Below are 23841 nucleotides of genomic sequence, written 5' to 3' on the forward strand. Positions count from 1 at the left end.
TTATTAAAAAGGGCACATTTCCCCATTACTTTCCAGCAGTAGACAGAGGGTCTAAAGCAACCTCATCTTAGATAAGTCCCCAGTAATAATAGCTGCTTAGGTTTTCATGTAGTAAATCAGGGCTGCCTTACAGACTTGCTATTTCATTTGTAAGTTACCAATTTAGCTGTTAAATCTGCAGTTCACTTTTCTGGTGTGGGCAGTGTTGAGTGCTGAAATAACATTAAAATTATATTCAAAGTCAGGTCCTGTTGCTTGAGAATCCCACTGTGGAAGGATGCTATCATTTTCATCACAAGAATGCGAAGACGCAGATGTTTCGTTGGGATTAACTAGCCAGTTTTGTCCTTGAAGGTTTCCCTCCAGCATAAACTTTTATTTGTTCTCATTTTTCAGCTTTTGAACACAAAACCAATATACTTGGATCACATGTGAAAGAAAGCTCCATTTGTCCTAAACATTTCTGTCTGTCTTATCTTTTAACTCCACTTTATTATTAAAGATTTGAAGAATAAAATATACATGAAAGAGGGCGGGTGGTATGTTCTTGGAGCTTACATGTGGATGGGAGGGGGGAGAGAGGAAGTTTTCATCTTAGAACATTCTGTACAAGGAACAAAATATCACAAAAAAAGGAGCAAAATTTGATGTATGTAGAACAAAGTATCAGAATGGACCAGTTCAAAAATATTCCTTGTAAAACCAGTTTTGCCCTCATGTCACGTTAGTAAGCTTAACCTTCTAGTGAACTCCACGAACAACATATTTAATTCAAGAGGAGAAGAAAATGTTAAATTCTTCCACTGCCAGATTCCGCTGCTTCAAAAATAAAGCTCTCCAAAGCAAAAGTGACAACAAATATTACATGGGCTGGTTGAGGTAAGAACCACGGGAAAAGGTGTGAATATCAGTGATCAGTTGAAATAGGTAGCTATGAAAACAGCGTCACACACATAGTTTACTGATCACCACAGCAAAGCAGGCTAACCCAATTCAATTTTTATAGCGAAAGGGTGATATCCGACTAGCTCGACTAGTTCATGGATAAAGTTGTTTGCTGTATAACATGTGAGGAGATCAATGGTCCATTAAAATAGTTCAAAACATTACAAAAGAAAGAAGATCTGACACACAAAGCAGAGGAAATTATAATACTTGATGGAGCATTACGTCTTGAAACCTACTTGTTCCAGACAACTGGCTTCAGATCAGTTGATGCATTTGGAGCCATTTCTTCCTCTTTTGCTCTTTCTGGGAGTAGCATACCCATCCAATGATGTTTTAATGTACCCAAAGTTTTGGAATACAGAGCAAATTAAAAGGCAACTACCCGTTTTTCATCTTGCAGGTATTAGACCTGCTGTGTTTGAAATGGGGGTGGGGGGTGGGGAGCATTGTGGTGAAGAGGAGAGATCAGAACTTCCATAGAAAGAAATATATTACATAGACATCACATTTTAAAGAAAAGAAGGTGTCAACTCCAAGGAGGACAGGTTGGTAGGATACTGCTTCTTTAATACTCGATTCTGCTCCAGTAGAACATGGTACAAAGGAGGACCCAAGTCTGCAAGGGAAAAAGAAAACAACAACTCAGGAAGGACCACACCTTATGCCATTGCAACAGCTTACTTACGCAGCTTGCCCAGATTTCCCACCCCAAAACTCTACCAGCCAGAGGGACAGCCTGAAGTGAGTCAGCACAAACAACATAATTATGTGGAATGGAAGTAACTCTGGGCTGCATCTACTATATTTGACCCTGAGGCCCAGTTTCTGTGGGATGTTTGACCACAGTGGAGAAATACAGATGAAAACCAATGACCTGGAATTAAAAAGGAGGAGACCTATATGCTGGATAGCAGCAGCAACAAGAGGTTTTCATAGGAGGCCCACCAAGACTCCTGGGCTATTTATTTTTTACAATTCTGTTTATCTTCTAATAATGTTAACATTTTAGTACTGTTTCCATCCAAAGCAGAAAAACTATCTGTCCCTTGTTGCAGCATAGCTACAATCTATTTTCAGAACATTCAAGACATTTCCCATTGGATAAGACAAAAAGGAGGGAACAAAAGTTTGGAAGTGGAGCGGAAATCAGGTTGAGGTGCTTTCCCACTGACCCATTCCTTTTAGAGCTGGGAGGGGGGGGGAGAAGATATTGTGCCAGAAGGGTACTTCTTTCTTGATGCCTTCTACCACACAGACACCCTGGCCCAATTCCTGCTAGATTCCTATCCTACAATATTTGAGAGACAGACAGACAGACAGACAGACAGACAGACACTATTCAAGTTGCCTGAAGCTATTAATTAATTTGCGGGTCCATATTCCTGCTCAGCCCTGATCTCTTCACCCCCAATCCCACATTGGTCATTTCACGATTTTATTTCTCTGTGCTTATCATTTGGGATGGGGTGGGGAACCTATGGTCCTTGCACCAAACGTGGCCCACCAAGGGGTTCATCAGACCACACCCATCTGACCACTTATGCGATGTCAGGTGACTGACAAGTGGGCACCCATGATCTGATAGGATCTAATAAAGATCTGACCAAAAAAGGTTCTTCATCCCTGATTTAGGTGATTTGTATACCCCATGGGTGGTGCAAATATTTGTTAAGCTATAGTTTAATCTTATGAGAACTATCTTAACCACCCTTAGGGCTCACAAACTCCCACTCCCCCCTCTGTTATGGCTGCATTGATGAATCCTAAAGCTTCCACCTCTACTGTAGATCAACCAAGTCTTGCCATGTCATCTGAACACAACAAATGGGGGTTAAACTATGGTTTGCTTTAAAAAAAAAACCCAACTTTAAACCATTATTGTTAACAAAACATAGTTGAGCTGAACTACAGTTTAGGGTTTGAGTGAACAGCTACTCGAAATTGGTAGCAGAAACTTCCAGTCTCTTCCTTTCAGCTGTGCTGGATGCAAAGAGAAGAAGGGGCTGGCACACAACCCAAAGTTTGCAGTGGCTCCTCCATGTTTTTGTATTACGTGCGGACCAATCTGTGCTGTCCACATGCCTGTGATTAGGCAATAACCTGTCTCCCGGGTTTATTCATAGTCATTTTACTGTCTCCCTAGAGGTCATTTCACATTTACACTGCTGCTGGTTACACCAGTTTAGGCACTATGTAAACATAGGTTGGTATTGCAAGTGTCCTGCAAGGATAGTCCAAACAAACTGGGTAATCGAAACAAGTTTTCCCGGATGCAAAAGACTTATTTGACCTTAGCTGGCTCAAAAAGCTTAGTACTGATCAACCCATAGGCATGGTTCCAAAATAGGAAGAAATTTTTAAGAGTTCTTCCAGCAACGTTTTTCAGGTAATCAAGCCATATTATTTATCTATAATTCGTTGATAACCAAGTGACATTGGCTATATAGCACTAGTGTACAGAATAATATGAAGGAAGAGACAGGTCTCTGCCTCAAGTAGCTTACAATCAAGTTCTAAAATGGCAGGAGGGCGGAAGAGCAGCAAGAGTAACAAGGGATGAACTAGTTTCAAAGGGGGATGAGTGATAAGGAGTTAACATGCCTCCTCTTAGCTGTTGTGTCTGTGCAGGGACCTACTGTGCTTTGTGGTGTGTGTTTGTGTCATTCAAGGTAAAAATCCTGCCAACCGATTTCTACCAATAGAGAAAACTAGGAGCTATAATTCTAGAACCACTGTGTATCATCATCTTCATAAACTGCTACACTGAACATATTACAAAAGTCATCAGGTTCTGACACCATCAGAAGTCAGTATTAGTTCAAATATGTCATTCATGGCAGTTAAAGTTTTCTTAGGAAAATGAAATGAATGTATGATTGAAAACTTGGAAGCAAAGGCAAAAGTTCAATTAGCAAAAAAACCCAACAACTTAATTTTTGTCATTTCAATAAAGGAAACTGTGGATTTTAATAAGTCCAAATGTCCAGGAACTTTATTCTTAGAAGCCAGTGGGTGGGGGAGAGGAAGATGATGGTGATGGAGATTTCTGCATCCTTCACCCCAAGGTCCCAGGGCAGGTTAAAACAATTAAGACACCATGTTTTTAAAATTGAAAACTCAGGCATAGCACCTGAATATGTACCATTCTGAACTGAGAGAGTCCCCAACAGATACAAAACCAGTTTCATGCTTTTGCTAAATAAGAGGCATCTTACCCAACATGCAAGACATTACAATTAGATACTCACAGTCCAGCACAGAATGGCGAAACCAAACCAGGCAACACCCCAAGCATGTCTGTCCATTGGGCCAGAGATGATTGGATAGCAGCCCTAAGTAATCAGAACAAACCAACAAGAGAATCAGTTTCAGGGAACCAAGGCATCATTCCAGACATCACAGGCTTTAGCTTAGAGTTGGTGAGCTTGTCTAGAAACTCTACAGCCTCAGGTTAGCTCACTGTTTCCTGTATTAAGCCTTGGAACGAGGACTGCAGCAGCTAACCTGAAGTCATGCTTTCAGGGCCCACTTTGTAAAACACAAAAACAAACTTTTTAGCACTCACACGGCTTTGCTGCTACATCTCCCAGCTGCTGTACACACTGCACATGAGAGTGCATCAGCCACAAATAACAACAACAACAATAATAATTTATTACTTATACCCCACCCATCTGGCTCGGTTTCCCCCTGGACACAAAATTGATCTGCACCTCCATGGACAGCTGTGAGTCCAAAATGACTCCCAGGCTGCGCACCTGCTCCTTCAGGAGCACAGTTGCCCCATTGAGGACCAGGGAGTCCCCCACACTCGCCTGCCCCCTGTCCCCCCAAAAAACGTAGTTCTGTCTTGTCAGAATTCAACCTCAATCCATTAGCTGCCATCCATCCTCCAACTGCCTCCAGGCAGTCACATAGAACCTTCACCGCCTGGTTCCGATTTAAAAGAGAGGTAGAGCTGGGTATCATCTGCATCCTATTCCCCTGCCCCTGTGCTTTCTATTACCCCACCCCAAATAGAGAGCAGGAAGAAATAATCTTTTTTATTTTATTTTTTGCAGCTGCAGGGCTTCAGCCTTTTATAACACTTTTGGTTTTCAGCACTTCACCAACATTCTGGGAAGTAAATAATTGAGATAAGCATTTCAATCATCCCAAAAAGCAAGACAAAGAAGGTATTCTTACGTCTTTATGGTAATAGCCATCCATCCCCAATTTGCAGGCATCCACGTTGATTGACTTTCCTAGAAGATCCATTACGCAGCACTGGCGTGGCCAAGGAAAATCTGCATCTTGGTTCCTTTTTCTGAATACAGAGCTATATGTTTGCCAGTCTGATGGGCCAACCACACCGCAGCACTTATTCTGGGTTTAAGAAGGAGAGAGAAAGTTGCTCATTAGGGTTAAGGCAAATTAAGCACCTCGTGCGACATTCAAAAACTAGAGAGAACTTTGCTGAGAAGGAAAGGAATGTAAAATAATGTAGGATAGGCTGATATTCAGTTAAGGACTCCATGCTCTACAAATAGTGAAACTACTAGAATATTACTGGAATCTTCAGCTGTGGTCACCTGCCCTCTCAAGTGGCTCCAACACAGACATACCTCTGAGCAGCAGCTTAAGACTTTCTCCTTCCCTTTGGGTAATTCATGGAATTTCATGCAGCTGATACAAAGCTTTATGTTAGTGCTGCACTAGGCTGCTGAAAAGTCCCAGAACATTCCCCTTACCCAGGTGGAAGCTGGTGTTTTATGTTTCATATATTAAGGTAAAGGTAAAGGTACCCCTGCCCTTATGGGCCAGTCTTGACAGACTCTAGGGTTGTGCGCCCATCTCACTCAAGAGGCCAGGGGCCAGCGCTGTCCGGAGACACTTCCGGGTCATGTGGCCAGCGTGACATCGCTGCTCTGGTGAGCCAGAGCCGCACACGGAAACACTGTTTACCTTCCCGCCAGTCCCTATTTATCTACTTGCACCCGGGAGTGCTTTCGAACTGCTAGGTTGGCAGGCACTGGGACCGAACAACGGGAGCGCACCCCGCCACGGGGATTCGAACCGCCGACCTTTCGATCGGCAAGCCCTAGGCGCTGAGGCTTTTACCCACAGCGCCACCCGCGTCCCTTGTTTCATATATTAGGTTGTTGAAATTTTCCTTCCTACCTCCACCATGGTTGTTGTTTTTAACGATTTTAAAACGTGATTGTAACTGAGCAATCCAGGGGTAGGGTGGTGGGTGGAGCTGATGTGGACAGAGATGTCCCTCTAATCAGCTTTCCCAGCTACCCTGGCTACCAAGAGTGTGGGCAAGACTTCTGCCGGTGGAATGCCTTGAAATGGGGTGTTTCAGAGGCAGGAACTGGGAAGGGCTGAGCCACACTGAGATCCTGACTTGGCTACAGTGCCATTGAGTAAAAGCTTTTGACCATATGGCTGCACCAGCTCTAAATTGATGTAGTGAGCCTTAACTTTCTTACCTGGCAACAGTGCCACCTTCATAAAGCCCTGGCATGAAGGTGGGGGTGGATTGCAGCCTTTGTCACCTAAAGACTGTCCTATGTTATGTGACCTATTAATATATTATTATATTTTATTTATATAAATTATAAGAACATAGTGTATGTACCACATCAATGGGCTATGTTTATTACAGCTTGCTCTGACTAGTAAATCCTGTAAATTCACCTGTAGATATCAAATATTTTTGATATTTCTAGGCCACCTTTCCAGGGCACAGATGCCATCCTAAGATGGCTTACCTAAAACATAATAGAATCACATAGTTGCAAACAAAAGGAGCCTAACCATACATTGCATTCAAAAGCCTTCAGGTCTTGGATGAATCCTTTTCATAATTCTATTCATCTGAGTGGGATTCGCATGGAAGGCATGCTTAAAATAAAACTGGCCTATATTATCCCCAACTATTCAATCTGGATCAGGATAATTAAAGCTGGATCAAGATAATTTCATTCATGTGTGGAAAGTTGGTGCATCGTTCCAGGAGACATAGAGAGAGCAGTAAAATATCTCAAGGAGTTTTAAACAGAGGTGTCTACTCTAAGCCATTTATAGGCCAGTTCAAATGCAATACATGTATTATTATTATTATTATTAAATTATTGACTTTATATACCTCTCTATACCTGGAGGGTATACTTGCAATAACGTACACCTGAGTTCAGCTGGGTTAATCATCCCAGGATTATAGTTTTAGCCAAGTTTAGCTACTACTGTGCTAAACAAAGTTATTATCGTTTTATACCACATGTTCATTGGCCCAGATTCATCTAAGTTGTTGGGCTAGCAGAAGCCAGCTTAATGTTTCCTGCTGGCACAATGGGACTTTGCTTCCCACAACTGCTTGGGAGGGTCAAGAGAACCCCAATAGCAGTGTGCAAGGGAAGGAGAGGGGAGATTGTTCTGTCTGGTAAGCAGAAATTACTGTGATGGTGGAAGAATCACCTTAGCACGACTATGAGTTCCACCCATTATTTTTATAGGTGAAGAAAATCTGAATGTGTATCAGTACAGCTGGGCTGACATACGGAAGTTGGGTAATATGAGTTTAAGAAGCGTTGAAAGGTGGTACTTCTAATACTGGGCAGTAGCAAGATGTGGAAAGTCATTGTTAATACACTGACCACTCTCAAAAACATAACCCTTCGCCTTCCCCAAAGGAAGTGTGCACAGCAACATAAAAGTAAGAATAAACAAATACACTTAAGAATCCAACAGAAGCCTTAGAAGGGATTTAGCAGCATTTCATTATTAATATTCATACAAAACGTAGGAACCGTCCAGCAAAAACTTGTTTGCTCACAGGACAGAGGAAAGATGTACCTACAGAAGCATCAGACTAGAGAGTCTGACAACATTTAGAGCTGTATTCTTAAGGCTGGAGCAAAGATTTACAAAACTGCACCCCTCATCATTACCTGCAACATAAGCCGATCCCACGTCCTGGTGATACCTTCACTCTTCCATTTGTCGTCATTGTTGATGGGGTCTGGATTCTGGTATTTCTCCAGCATTTGCTTCAAGAAGAGATTGGGGGTGAGCTGCATGACAATGAGAGATGGGTGTATGAATGCCAGCCAGATTTCTTTGGGGAGAAAGAAAGACTCTCAATAGGACCAAAGCCTCCATCCCAAGTAATAACCAACAGAGGCTACATTCTTGGTGGAACGCCCTCCCATCAGATGTCAAAGGAATAAACAACTATCTGACATTTAGAAGACATCTGAGGGCAGCCCCGTTTGGGGAAGCTTTTTAATGACTAATGTTTTAATATATTTTTAATATCCTGTTGGAAGCTGCCCAGAGTGGGTGGGGTATAAGTAATAAATTATTATTGTTATTGTTATCATACAGACATGGTATTTATTGTGTTTGTTTTACTAAGTATAATGGTAGCACTTCTTCTCCCAATTTCTAACATTTCTTTCACACTGCAGAATCTGTATACCACACTATGTCACATTAAATCTTATTCACACCAGTAGGTTACTACTGTGTGAAAGGAACATTAGAAATTGGGATTGCCACCTCCTTTCAGCAGCTGTTGAGGGGAGGGGGTGATCCTGTAAGGCCTTGGCTGAATCCAGTCAACAGCCCTTTCCAAAACTCCCCTGGTTTTCCAGGTTTCCAGGCTTGCAGATGTTTTTTTTTAAAGAGGAAGAAGGAGAAGGAGAAGAAGAAGCAGCAGCAAACACAAGGGGAATGAGAACAAAACTTGCACTATCTTCCACTTGATTTCTAGAATGGCTTTTACATGGTGTGAAAGCTTAAATATAATGTGGGAATTAGTAGGGAAATGGAATAAACTGCTGTGTAAATGCAGAGATACCCTTGACCAGACTTTGACAGAGGATTACATCATGAGGAAAGTTCAAGGAAATAAATACTGAACAGTTTGTCATTCATTGCTGCCTAAACATTTGTTAGGAAATGGCCAAAATACTAAAATTAAGTATCTCCAAATTACTTGATAATCTAACAATTTATATAATCTAATAAAACCTAATAATACTTCTGAGGCCACAGGTGTGGGCAGGAAGCTCTCTTTTCCATTTAAAAATACTTGCAAGTCTCCCACATATTGATTGACTTATACTATTTCTATGCTGCTTTTCGCTCAAATGAATCCCAAAGCGTCTTACAAACAATAAATAATAGGATAGAACATAATAAAACATCATAAATATAGCATAAATCATAGAGAAAAAATAACAAATAATCAGTCATATATCTTCTTAGCCATCAAGTTCATTCTGCTTAGAGCCTCATTCTTGTAGAGCCATATGCCTTTGTCAGATGTGCAACCCAGGCCCAAGCTGTTTTAATTTTATTAATTTATTGCTAAACCACCCTTCAGCCAGAAAGATTCTGGGTCAGTGTACAAACAGACAGAAATAAATAAAATTCATCCATACCAAATACTTTTGTACAAAACGCCTTCGTATAAACTGTAAATGGAGAGGCAACAAAATCTGTGAGGCAGACTGAGGAAACACAACCATTTAAAACAAGCACCCCCAAACTTGGCCCTCCAGATGTTTTGGGACTACAATTCCCATCATCCCTGTTAGCTAGGGATGATGGGAGTTGTAGTCCCAAAACATCTGGAGGGCCAAGTTTGGGGATGCTTGATTTAAAATGTCTGGGCAGATCAAAACGCCTTGTCCTCATGCCAAAAAGATTGTAATGCCGGTGCCAGCTCAACCTCTTTGCGGAAGTCCTTCCAAAGTTGGGTCCCCACTACAGAAAATGGCCTCCCCTTCCAACATTCATGATGTACTTTTGCTAAGGAAAGCACCATCAGAAGGGCCTCCGCCAAAGATTTTATCCTTTTCACCTCAAGGATGAAATTGGGAAGATCTGAGAGAATGAGAAACCAATGGCGCAGAGTACTTACAAAGTCTCGGTGCACAGCTGCTGTGATGCTGGAGGCAACTTCAAAGGCAAAGACTATCATCAGCAGGATGATATACTGAAAAAAAGCCAAAAACACAACACCATGTCAACAAAGGATGCCTCGTACACTTAGCCGTCAGGTTTAGATCCTTGAGATGAAAAGGAGCACATGATTCTTGGGGTAGGTTGCTAAGCTTCTACTTTTTCCTTCTGAAAAGGTAGATTAAGAGCAGCCTGCCAGACCAGGCCAAAGACCCATGTAGCACAGCATCCTTTTATCACAACAGCCAACCAAATGACTACAGGAACCCCCAAAGGGACCCTGTTTGAGCTCAGCTGGAAGGAAGTTTCGTAAAATTGGGCCCCCAATTCCAAGTGCATGATTCCTGGTGCAAACGAGCCATGTCTCCAACCCATAGGAGACCAACTACAGTGATTCCCACAAAGACCTCAGTGATCTGTTGGGCATATAAGGGGTTAGGTGGTCCTTTGCTCTGAAAGATCTTTCTTTCCTTCAGTCCTATAGCAGAAAGTTGTAAATCTTGATTCTATACTGCAAAGTAATTTCCACCTCACGCCCACTCTATCTTCAATAGGAAGATCTGTTTGGGGTATTAAAACAACAACAACACAGTTCCTCCTAAACAAGGATAAATTCGTGGATTATAATAGCTACATCATCCCTTTAAAAAGAGATGTTTCCTTACACAAGTGTCCTTCAACTTGGGGTCCCCAGATATTGTCTGAATGACAACTTCATCATAAGTCAATTTAGCCATGGGCATGGATGACAGGTGTTGCAGGTAGACAGTATCTGGGGGCCAAGGCTGAAGAAAACTGCTTTACACTACACTAAGATTTCAGTCATAGTGAACTAGAAGATTTTTCCTTTTAGACGAGAGACTCATGGATACAATTCCTACTGTGACATCCTCTTTTCTATTCTTTTTTGCAGTTGTGCTTTGTGGAATGATAATGCAAAGTATCTACTCAGAATAATATGTCTCTCACTTTTTCTGCCATATCTTTCACAATGATTGACAGCAAACTATGCACACATATCTATAATTGAATAAGTTTCTACTTCTTCTGTGCTAGAACTGCAACAGAATGGAAGACAAAACATTAAGTTTCATTTGTGCACAATGTCCCTGACACTCATGATTATTCCATTTTCTGAGACTCTGCACACATAGTAATGACTAAGTTGCCAAGGAAATACTCTCTCCAACACCCTTTTTACCATTTAGGAAATTCCTTTGTGTGCAAAAAGTCAGAAATATACTGACCAAACTCTTAGAGAATGCTGAATACTCTTGGTGACTATCCAACTTACCACCAATAGCATTGTCCTATTTGACTTCACAACACCAACAATACCAAGGACTGCCATACAAAAGAAAGCGAAGCCAGTGAAGATCCCAATCCAGGCAGCACCATAGATGTCGTCATTGTCGGTAGCTTCCAGCAATGGATAAAGTGTTGGCTGATCTGACACGAAGAATATACACTCTGCCATGAGTGCAAGGCCACAAGCCTGAGAAGACACAACCAAACAGACATGTGACTGTCAACCCAAGGGTGTTTGCTTGACCCGAGGACAAAAACCTGAGCCCATATTAAAGACACAATTCAAAAGTTTGGCTCACTCATCTACTACTAAGGGCATCCCATATCGTCCAACGCTCGTACAAATTTGTGATTGCAATAACCACACATTGCTATCTACACTTCTGCCGCATGACCTGTCGCAGCTAATTCTCCATCTTCAGATTTATTTGCAAAGAAGCTAGGCAATAGTTAACACGGCAATAGTTTTCTTGCATTCTCCATTGCTTGTGTTTGAGTTAAATGCTGCTTGATGCCTCCTGTGCCAGCACCGCTGCCCACCTGACATATACCAGATTTTGCTGACCTCTATCCTACACAAACACCTTGCTATTCTTTTCCTTTTACTTCTTTGAAGAGTGAAATGGGAGAGGTGCCTTCGAGGTTTTTCCGACAACCCTTCTTGCCTTGCCAACAAAAATATATTTATGCATTATATATATATATCTAAAAACAATGTTGATTTTTTTAAAAAAAACACAAAACACACACACATACAAAATTGCATTTACAATCCTTAGAGGAGGGAATACAGTGGTACTTCAAATGTAACAAGACTATTGGGGATCAAAAATGTGGATCTATACTTTCATCTGTCTTTGCAGCCATAATCGTGATACCTTCTTCTACACAAATGCATATGTATTGATGGGATAATTTCAAGAGACATACATATCACTGGAAAAGTGCTTCCCTCTAGAAGTACATTTAATTAATCTATGAGGGACTGCATCCATGAAGTAGCCAACCCCCATACTATACATTTCAAGCCCACTTACCCCCATGACGACATTCCCCATGATGAGCAAGCCTTGGAAACATCGTGCACCTGTATCACCTTTTGCCATTTTCAGTTTGCTGTGCAACCTAGAAGCAAATTACAGATTTATCAGCGCTGTAGGTTCTCCCAAAAGCTTTCTGCCTGCCCTCCCACCTCTGCCCTTGAAAGCAAGAACAAGCACACCCAAACTACTATGATATATTGAGAAAGAAGCCTTGGAAATTACATCAGAACAAACTATCCACATAACTTTTTATTTGGTGTACCTGTAAGCAGGTTTGTACATTCTTTCAATACCTACCCATGGAAAATGGAAAGTTTCATCACAGATATATATGATATATGTATACATTTGTGGAATTTAAAAGGTAACTCAGAGATCATTTGAGAACTGATAAAAAAGTAGAAGACAGAGCAAACAGAGGCTATATCTTTTATTGGAGCAAAGGCTGTTCAAAGTTATCTAGAAGGGCAAGCAGAGGAAACGGAGCACACATGAATCTGATCTCAGTGTAAACCAGGGATGGGAAACGAGAGGGCTTCCAGATTATTAAAAACCATTGGACATGCTGGCTGGGACTGATGGGAATTGGAGCCCAAGAACACCTGGAGAGCCATAGCTTCCCCATCCCTGGTATAAACCATACCTAGGAAAAGAAAGTTTCATGAATCCCACGGGTGTCCTCAATTATCCAAATGGCCAGGCACAAAAGGAAGAGAATAGACAAAATACATCTGGCTATACCTGATGCTGCAGTCACCAAGGTGCCCTTTGAGTAGAACCGTTCAGTGGGGTCAGGGGCCGATCAACTATGAAACTAATGAAGTTTAAGCTTCTGGTCCTAATCCCAGATGGCCCCCAGAAGCGACTTTAGTCCACACTGCTTAAAAATGTTGGGTCTAGTACAACCAATTTGAGTTGCACAACTCAAATTGATTGTTTTTGTGTGTATATATTCCCGAAGTTTGAGAGTCAGCAGCACAGATATTGTAAATGTGTAGTGATCTATAAATGCAGGTTCAGACTGATTATATTTCTTGCAATGCCACATTTGGAAGATTACATACACACAAATACACAGGATACACAAATACACAAAATGTTGCAGTGTGGAATAGCCTTGTTCAGTGTTCTAGTCAGTGGGCCATGCCCTCCATTGGGACACTCCATTCCATTACCCTTTCCATCTGGTTTGCCATCTCCTCCACCCTGGTCAGCATTCTGTAGCCACCAAACAAGCCCATGTGTGTGGCTTTAGGCTTGTTTCCTAAATATCTTTTTTGTACTTCTTCAAAACTTGGAGTTTCCCCAAGCCTGCCGGTACCCCACTTTTGTGGATATTGTTCACTTTTGTGCATATTATTCTGTGAACTGCCCTGAGACCCCCAGGTACAGGGAGGTAAAAAGGTAAAGGTACCCCTGCCCGTACGGGCCAGTCTTGACAGACTCTAGGGTTGTGCGCCCATCTCACTCAAGAGGCCGGGGGCCAGCGCTGTCCGGAGACACTTCCGGGTCACGTGGCCAGCGTGACATCGCTGCTCTGGTGAACCAGAGCCGCACACGGAACGCCGTTTACCTTCCCGCTAGTAAGTGGTCCCTATTTATCTACTTGCCCCCGGGGGTGCTTTCGAACTGCTAGGTTGGCAGGCGCTGGGACCGAGCAACAGGAGAGCACCCCGCCGCGGGGATTCGAACCGCCGACCTTTCGATCGGCAAGCCCTAGGCGCTGAGGCTTTTACCCACAGCGCCACCCGCGTCCCATATAGGGAGGTATATACAGTCAATAAATAAATAATAAATAATAAATAATAAATGGTGGAATTTTGGCTAAATAAGCATTGGTACTCATACCCAAACATCAGAAACAAGAGGAACGATGCAGCCCTGCTTCAATTTACAGTCACCTTCTAAAAAATAAAAATAAAATACAATGCTTTTACATCCTCCCACTTCTGTGAAGTCTAAAGCTGCATCGTGCGTGAAGTGTTTTCATAAACTTGTCACACCCGTTTCCAGTCTAGGAGGCGCCTTCTACCTTGGGCTATGGGTTCTGCTGCATAGCTGAAAATGTCATTGCCCATTTCACGCAGATTGCCTGCAGCGAGTCTGACCCAACCTTCCCAGGGAGAAAGTCACACCCATGTGAGACACTAAAACTATGCTTCAGCATCCGTGACAAAAGAGGCACGGGAAGATAATGTGAAGAGCCAGTTGTAGCTGGAACATGAGAGACCAGGAGAGTCACATTCCAGTTGCATTTTTGAAAGTTCTGAGCTCTCGACTGGGCACCCCAGGAATTCTTAACGTAATTCAAATACCCTCAACACAAAACTCTGAGATGCTACAAACAGGGGCAAGACAAGCTCCTCCTTCATGTTCCGGACAGCTGGATCTCACAGTCCTTCGTGTATAGGGTTTATCTGTAGGGGAGAACTTGGCACACTCGTGCCAGTTCCCTTTCAGATCAGGGTTATAAGTCATGCTGTGAGCCTGCAGGATACAGTAGTCTGCCTGCCTTAGAAGTTCACCCTTCCATGCATGGAGGGTTTGTGAGGTTGGTCACAGTGATGCAGCAAGCATAACACACCCTTGTACAATGGGAAATGCATGGGTTTAAACATCTGAATAGGGCTTGCATCCTTCATCTATGGACAGGAATGATGTATCATCATGCTAGTCACCTTTTTCATGGACGGAACCTCTGCACCTTTAATAACTGAACCACAGGCTGAAATCAAAAGCTGAAGCCGTTCCAGTACACACAATTATGGGGGGCAGGAGGACTGCCCCTGTCAAATTTCTGCTGATCTTGTTGGATGTAATTCCTCTTTTCCATTAAATAAAACCAACAACCCTAATGCCACTTCCGACAACTCCCACTGTAATCCTAATCACCCGGCCTACTAAAATGGTAGGGATACTGTGAATGAAATATTTTGCAGGGTATATATCTAAGAGGCTCAGTGGTCCAGTAGGCCAGCTGGAGACCCAAGTTTGGGAAACCCTGCAGTAGGGTTAATATCAACGGAGACATTGAATAACAAGATGGGGAGTGTAAAAAAAGTGGTATTGGCGTAAGAGCATCCAAGCCAGTCTTTGACAAGGTGTAGAAGACATTTGGGGAAGGCTGTTTCATTGCTACCAATTCAGTTCTCACTTTTAATGAAGAAGCGTAGGCATGCCCTAAAAAGGTTGGAAAGGGAATATCTATCCATTTCCATTTCTCTTGGTTTCTCAAGTTTCCAGTCCTGAGTTCAGTTCTCCACATTTCCACATCACTTTGTAATCTTTTTATTAAAAAAGGTTATCATGAAAGTTCACAAGCATTTTAATACAATTTTCCCCCAACGGTCACATTTTTACATAACTGTGTCTAATGCACACCTTTGCACTAATATGATGTTTTGTGTACAATTTTCACTCTTGCAAACTTATTTATGCATGCATTACTCGACTATATGCATTCCTATACACAATATTTGGCTATAAAACCTCATTGCACAATTCGTAGAAGGACAGATTTTGAAAGATGGCTGTGTTTGGGTTCACAGATTGTTTTGGAAAGTTTGAATTTAGTAGATTTGCCTTTAAATGAGAAGTGAATTGTATTTGTCCCCATTGCTCTACCTACAGGTAGAGTGTCACCCCCACCCCCAAACAGAGAAAATTCATCACATGAAAAGAGGGTAGAAGATGACTGAGATTTGCACAAATTTTTCGCATGCTATTTTACAGGTGTGAATTTAGAAATAATTGCTATGATTTGAATATTTCAATTATATTCAAAGTTATCTGACCACACTAACTATTTTCTGGCCACAAGGCAGTCAGAAGCTTTGGTTCCATTTAGGATGAAGAGCAGTTTGATGTATTGTCCAAGCCCAGATAAACTGCTTAATCTTAACCATGATTAGTTCAAACCATAGTTTAGAAGCCAGCTTGTTTTCACAAACCATAGTTAAGATTAACCATAGTTCAAAGTTATTTCAACACAGCAATGGTTTAAAGTTAAATGTTAATTCAACATTGTGGTGAATCTAAAGCAGAAGTGGAAGTTTCCAGTATCTTCACTATGATACTAGAGGAAGAGAGTATAGGGAAGAGAGACAAAACCTGAGGCTCTTTCTTGAAATGCTAAACCATGTTTTACCATTATGCATGAATGCTTTCATTATATGATGGCTAACATAGGTTTCACTCCAAATCCACAAATGTATAGACAGACAAAAGGCCTACTGAATAACACAGTTGCTGCCAAGTAGTAGTAATACATGGGATCGTAATCTTTAATTTTAAAATGTTTAACTTCCTACTCTTCCCTAAGCAAGTGAAATCTGCACCGCCTCCACTGCCCTTAAAATTATTGAGATCAGATAATAGTTTCCTTCGTGCCACAGAGGCCGGAATGCCCCTGCTTAGACCAGTTCCTCAGCCAGTTGAACAGGCTTCTTTATCTTTCTCTCAGAACTAATATCATGTTAGTTTATGCATTTATTGTCCTCAAAAACACACACACACACACAGGAAGCTTGCTCTCAGCTATTTGCCCAGGTGTAGTGCAGAAAATGAAATGAAGCCATGAACGTATTAAGGAAGCAACTGGTATGAAATAAAAGGTAGAAAGGTACAACAGGATGCCATGAAAAGGGTAGCCAAAGCCCAGGTGTCACCTACATAGCACCCATGGGCACCAAATGTACCTGTCATATGAAAGGTCACATCCCCTTGAAAATCCACAAAGCACAAAAGACAGCTGGCTCTCTCTGCTCAGTAGCTGTTTGGATTGATCAGTTTCTCTTACATGCCTCCATGGCAACCATTTTGTGACTGGCACCAACAGAAATTACTCAAAATCGCAAAGGAGTCCACTGGCCCAGGAAGGTTGACATCCCCTGCCACAGCCTATAGCAGCGCTGCCAAACCGAGCACCGTCCAGATGTTTTGGATTACAATTCACATCATGGGTCATGCTCAGAGATCACGAAAGGGGTAAATCTGTCTGAAAGATTTAGAGGGCATCAGGTCTGGGATGACTGACCTATTTCATTTTTGTAAATTCTAAGAGGGACAGCTGGGTTTATTGGGCGTGTAGGTGGAGACAGAGAATTCTGTGCCATGTTCTTGATGCACATTAAACCACATCTAGGGAAAAGCAGCAATAGGCGGCTTCCATACTGACAACTGCCCTGAATTGTTATGAGCAAGATGGGAAATCGAACCCTCTTATGCTTGCCTGTGGATTCGTGGAGTGCACAGTCTAAAATTCCTATGCAAACAAGTGGACCAGGTGGCAGCCTGGAGAATGGAGAAGTTTTTGATCCAGCAGTTTATAATTTTTTAAAAATAAATGGTGTCAGGTATGTGCGCCACTTGTGGAAGTTCATAGAGCTATACTTGCTCATATTAGACTAGCAGGTGAGAGATGCATTGCCAGCCAAATAAAAGGCAAGTCCTCATTACTCATGCCTTTCCCTTTCTCAGGTCACCCTGTGTCATTCTCCATTAACAATTTAGAGACCATAAGCTCCTATAGGAAGGGGTTTGTCTTTCAAGTGTCATGTCAGTCTAATTGCCATGTATAGCGATAGCACTAAAGGACAGTTCCAGGTTTATATTAGATCAGAAGAATGAATAGCTGCCATGGTATGTGTGGTCCAGACATCACCCCTTCAAGAGAGATTATTATACGGTATCTACAGGAGTCCAAGATATTCCATCTGTCTCTGGAGACAATGGAGGAGGCAGCCTAAAATAAAATTGCTTGAAGGCTACAGTGTGGCTGTAGAGACGAATATGGAAGAGACACGTTTTGTTGCATCTGGGGATATTCTATGTGTTTTACACAAAAAGTTCATTCAAAAGAAATGTAGGTTTTTATTTTTATTTTTTAAATGCTTTTTTTCTACAGCCTTTCAGGTCCTGGAAATGCTTTTATAGCACACTCTCGTGCAGGTTTACTCAGAAGGAAGTCAATTACATTTAGTGGTGCTTTCTTCCCAGTATGTATGTATTGCTGCCTTAGAAATAATATTCAGCTATTGGTGTTCCTATACAGGTGTTTCATAGTCAGGGGCTGAATTTCACCCTTATCAATACTTTTCACTCTGTCTCAGATAGTCTGCCAAAGCTTTTGCCACAAGATTGTTGGTTCAAGAACAGCGCTTGCTGAAGTTCTCCATTTCACCTCACTGTTAACCAATTTTTAGGGCAGGACCTTGGCACACCATATAATACAATATGCCTACTGAGAGGAATTGAAGCATAAAATAAAAGAAATAGAAAATTTCTCAAGATTGGCAAAGTGCTCTCCTACCCTGTGCACCCGCCCAAGTCATGACGCATCCATGCCGTAACATGTCCTCAAGCCATTTCATGAGGACCACACCTCGGTTTCTTCAGTGAACCCTATTCAATTTTCTAATGATTTTTCATCTGATGGTAGAGAATGCTTTGCCCCAGGGCTCCATGACATATCTATATTTAGGGAAATGGGAGACACTTCACTTTTATCTATGGTATCATTGATCAGTTTCATAGTCATATTTAGCATTTCCACATGTCGATTTGAATTTGTCATTGTGGACCTTTTATTACAAAAGCAGTGGGGATGTGGCAGTGAGAAAGGCAATCATTCAGATTATATATGCATCTTAATGCCAAAATAGGCTTCAAAGTATGGCTTCGTCAATTGTATCAATGGTGTAGGTATTCACTAAGACCTTATACACCAGCAGGGCTTCCCACCGCCAGCCAAAACTCGCTGGAACTCATTTCCGGCACCTCTCAGGTGGGCGCCATTGCCATTCTAAGAGAAGAAGGCTTTGTCAGTCTAAGAGTTCATGGTAAATTCCAGTACCTCTTTTTCTAGAAAAGTAGCACCAGCAAGGGTTTTATTTATAAAAAGTATTTATATATTGCTACATCGTGAAACACCAGGGCAGTGTGCATCATTAAAACATTGTTGTTGTTGTTGTTTAGTCATTTAGTCGTGTCTGACTCTTCATGACCCCATGGACCAGAGCACGCCAGGCACTCCTGTCTTCCACTGCTTCCCGCAGTTTGGTCAAACTCATGCTACACTGTCCAACCATCTTGTCCTTTGTCATCCCCTTCTCCTTGTGTCCTCAATCTTTCCCAACATCAGGGTCTTTCCCAGGGAGTCTTCTTTTCTCAAAGTATTGGAGCCTCAGCTTCACGATCTGTCCTTCCATTGAGCACTCAGGGCTGATTTCCTTCAGAATGGATAGGTTTGATCTTCTTGCAGTCCATGGGACTCTCAAGAGTCTCCTCCAGCACCATAATTCAAAAGCATCAATTCTTCAGCGATCAGCCTTCTTTATGGTCCAGCTCTCACTTCCATACATCACTACATACCATACTGTTGAAAGTAGTATCAAAATTATCAAGAAAGTGACTGGCTCAACAGTACTGTAATCTTTTAAGCAGCTGCAAAAAGGTTTTCAATAAATGCTAAAAGTGAGTATGGCTGCCGATTCCCTGCTGAAAGTGTGTTCCACAACATGCCTATCTTCTGGTCAAAGCCAGTCAGGCCTCTGTGCCATGGGGAATGACTAACAGCTCTCCTCCAGATGATCTCAGTGACTAAACTGGGAACTAAGGGCTCAAGCGGTCCTTAATGTATCCTGGACTCAAGTTGTTCATGACTTTGTATATCATCACAAGAGCCTTGAACGTGGCCCACTAGCCAACCTGGCCCAGGACATTTTGCCGCTTCAGACAAAACACTCCGCTATTCCCCATCCCCCATGCTGATGGTGGTGGTGGAATAAAGGTAAGTCAAGGAGGAGTGGGTGGTGGCAAGCGGGCACAGACACACAGTGGTAGTATATTCTTCAGAGGCTGGAACTGCCACCTGAGCAACTGCCTCACCTCGCCTCATGGGCAGGCAGGTTCTGCCTGCTAGCATAGGGGCAACCAGTGCAGACATTTTAGCAGAGGTGTTGCCTGTGCTCAGCTACCTGTCCACATCAGCGGTCTAGCCACTGCATTCAGCACCAACTGGAGCTTCCATATTGAACCCAAGGGCAGCACCACATACTGTACCTTGCCGTAATCCAGTCCTGAGGTTACCAGTGCATGGGCTAAAGTGGTCAAATGGTCCTGATCCAGAAATGGCTGTAGCTGGTATGCCCAATGAAGCTGGTGAAAGGCATTCCTAGCCACATAGGTCTCTTGCGCTTCCAATGACAAATACATATCCAAGAGTATCCCCAAGCTTTATTCCTGCCCCTTTAGAGGGAACACAAGCCCATCCAGAACAGGAAACTGGCCTGTCTTCCAGACACAGAAACCATCTACCCACAGAGCCTTCACTTTCCTAGGATTCAGATGCAGTTTATTGTCCTTCATCTAGTTAATCACGGCTTGCACAGCTTCAACTGATTTAGAGGTTACAGAGAAACAGAGCTGGCTGTCATCAGCACGCTGAGGTCCCCATGCTCCAAAACTCCCAACGGCCGCTTCCAATGATTTCATAAATACGTTAAATATTTACTGGAGACAAAGTGCTGTCCCGTGGAGCACCACAGGACAAGTGCCACAGGATGAGGAGCACTCCCCCAGTGTCACTATCTGGACTTAACTGCACAGGTAGATGTGTAATACTGTGCCTCTGATAACTCATTTCACACAGCCCACCTAGGAGGAAACGGTGGTCAAAGACCTCTGAGAGATCAACGCAACTCCCCTTCTCCCTCTTTTGCTAAAGGTCATACATCAAGGCAACCAAGGCTGGCTCAGTCCTAAAACCAGGCTGAAATCCAGATTGAAGTGGGTCCAGAAATCAGAGTTATCCAGGAACACAGGCAGTTGCTGCGCCCCCACTTTCCTCCCAAAAGAAGTATGACCAGGTGTGGGTGATTTTGTACATTTTGGGTTGTCTCGCTTTCTCATTTTTTCCACAGTTAAGCTCAGTTCTTCACATTTCCACAGCAGTTTGTAATTTTAAAAAGTCATCATGAATATTCACTGGCATTTCCATATGAACTTCTCCTAATATACATATTTGCATGCAAGTTTGTCTACTATATACATTTTTTTTACAGAGCAATATCCCACAGTAGAATGCATTTTCCTATACTATCTTCACCAGCATAGGTATATGTAATTTTTGTGCATGCTTATTGGTTGGAGAACTGTGTGCAGAATTCAGAGAGCTGCAAATTTGGAAGGATAGCTGTGTTCTCATTCCCCACCCCCCTCCCCCGAAAGTGCAAATTAGGTAGGCTGGTGTTTAAATGAGAATAGAATCAAGTCTCTCCCTCAACCCTACTGGAGACTGGTTGGTAGTCATTGCACAATGTTGGATCCTGGTTACACTTTTTAAAGAGTAGACACAGGCACTCCACTGCCTCCTTGAGGGTGGCTGGCACCAAAAATGCAAAAATGCATTCACAACACCTTGCAGCAACCTCGCCACCCTCCTCTGACCAGTTTCAATCAGCTAGGATGGTTGGGGTTTCAGAGGGCACATGGTCGAATGCATTCCTGTGGTTATCCTGTCCTCATCAACTGGAAATGATGCCCAAACACTGTGCCTGATGGTTTGGCAGTTCTGTTTTGAGGAAGTGATTATACTACTTCTCCATTGTGCTATAATTACATATTATCTCATTTTTTACACACACACACACACACACACACACCCCAACACAGCAACACACAGACACACAAATACACTCCAAACCAGATTTTGAGGTGCTTCAAAGACCATCGACACTGCCTTGAAAAGGGTGGGGTTTTCTTGATTTTAAGAGAGCACATCTGAACATTTGCAACGTAATTGCAATAGTTAACAACACTCCCTTAAATACAACCCTTTTAAATATGTGGAGTCGTGGGGGTGGTATTCAGCCAAGTTTTGCACAGAGTAGACACACTGAAATGAAAGAACATGACTAAGTGAGATCCATTAATTTCAATGGTTCTACTCTTTGTAAAACACCACATGCTTTCGAACACCTTTTTTCAAAAAACAGCAACATAAAATTACAGCTATCCATCCACACAATGCTATTATATAAATAAGAACAGGCTTGCTAGACAAGCAGATTATATGGCAGAAATAACAGTGCTCAAACACATTTTAGAAAATAGGAATGAACCATCTGGGGTGGGGTGTATGATCAGAGCAAAGCTGTGTCACAGCACAGTTTGCTAACCTGCAATCTGACGCACACTTACTTGGAGCAAGCCCCATAATATTCAGGGGGGCTTCCAAAAAAAGATAATGAGTATCTGAAAAATTTACACTCTGGGTTTCCCCTTATGATTCATCAACACAGATATCACAAGCAAAACAAGAGGCTCATCTCAAGACAACACAGATTCACCATACAGGTCAGAAGATTGCAATGAACCTAATTAAATAGCTCAAAGCTTCTCAATGCACTGAAGACTCCTTCCTGAAAGCTGTTTTGTTGGCTGCCCCCTTCAAAATACTACAAGGGAAAAACTGAAACAATCCTTATAAGAACTTTATGAAGAGTTAACTAGGCAGAAAGCCTCTGTGTGTGTGTGTGTGTGTGTGTGTGTGTGTATACCAATTTTTGATTAACTGAACTGAACCGGGAGAAACTCATCCTTTTTTATCTTGTGCTTGTTCACAGAAAATGAAGGGAAATGCAAATCCTTCACCTGTACTGCTTTCCTGCCTCTTAACAGTGCAATCCTAACCAACTCTACTCAGAAGTAAGTCCTATCAAATTCAGCAGTGTTTTCTCCCAGGTAAGTGGTGTTATGATTGCAGCCTAACTTGGTATCAGCATTAAGCAGTGATACACGGAATGATACCATCATTTTAGGAAACAGATGAAAAGTTCCAAACTCTTACCCTGTGCAAAAACTGCTCAAATCCCATGAAATTCATTCTAACCATGCAGAGAATGGCAACTTCGTAAGCATTTATCAGAAAACAGCAGCAAAGAGATGATGAATTGTTTTAATATAATAAGCAACAGGTCCGAACATCTATTGACTTAATAAATATTTTTAAAATAAAGGACCTTAGCATTCAAAGACATAAAAGGAATGCAATTCATAGACACAGAAAACTCACCTTGCACCCTCCTTATTCCACTGCTGGATCCCCAAAGACACCTACACTCCTGAGGAAAATCCCCTTTCAATCAGTCTTTAAAAGAGCCCAAGGCAACGAAGTAAAATCGCCTATGATTGGTGGGCGCACCTATCACATGAGATTGTCCTTGATCTGGCTAGACCTGTTCTTCGATTGCAAGAGGACCCAAGATCCTCCGATTGTACTGGAATGTTGCGCACAAACCCATTCACCAAAGCTGGTGGTGTTTCTGTTATTGCATTCTGTCAAGCGTGACCAGGTGACTCATCCATATGCAATCTTTAAAGTGGATAGGCAAATAAAAATAATGTACAAAGACGCGCAAAGGGATGTTAACATTGTTACTAAGCGTACATGAAGAAAAAAGTGCACATCGTCGTGGAAGAGATAAGAAAACAGAATTTTAAAAATGTGCTTTGCCTAGAGGCAAGATGATTTTTAAAAAAGTGTGTTTAAGATTTTGTTTCCCTACCTCCTTCAAAATAGGGATGC

At 42.2% G+C, this 23841-nt stretch overlaps 1 protein-coding gene across 3 annotated transcripts; it reads right to left on the bottom strand.

Annotated features, from left to right (window-relative positions):
- Positions 1 to 355: 355 nt before the first annotated feature.
- On the bottom strand, positions 356 to 23392 carry UPK1B (uroplakin 1B). Of its 3 annotated transcripts, none has more exons than XM_083439169.1 (8): positions 23329 to 23392; positions 12249 to 12336; positions 11198 to 11398; positions 9863 to 9937; positions 7884 to 8006; positions 5134 to 5313; positions 4197 to 4280; positions 356 to 1564 (listed from the first exon to the last, which is right to left on the bottom strand). In XM_083439169.1, exons 2-8 carry the CDS (start codon positions 12315 to 12317, stop codon positions 1514 to 1516), a joined length of 783 nt encoding a protein of 260 aa, XP_083295295.1. In that variant the 5' UTR covers positions 12318 to 12336; positions 23329 to 23392; the 3' UTR covers positions 356 to 1513. The 3 variants fall into 3 exon arrangements, with proteins under 3 accessions (XP_083295295.1, XP_083295297.1, XP_083295296.1); XM_083439171.1 differs by lacking the exon at positions 23329 to 23392 and adding an exon at positions 22455 to 22512 and having other exon boundaries at positions 1382 to 1564; XM_083439170.1 differs by lacking the exon at positions 23329 to 23392 and adding an exon at positions 16952 to 16993 and having other exon boundaries at positions 1382 to 1564.
- Positions 23393 to 23841: the final 449 nt, after the last annotated feature.

This window comes from Podarcis tiliguerta (genome assembly GCF_965153285.1).
Source record: "Podarcis tiliguerta genome assembly, chromosome: 4".
Classification (NCBI taxonomy): Eukaryota; Metazoa; Chordata; class Lepidosauria; order Squamata; family Lacertidae; genus Podarcis; species Podarcis tiliguerta.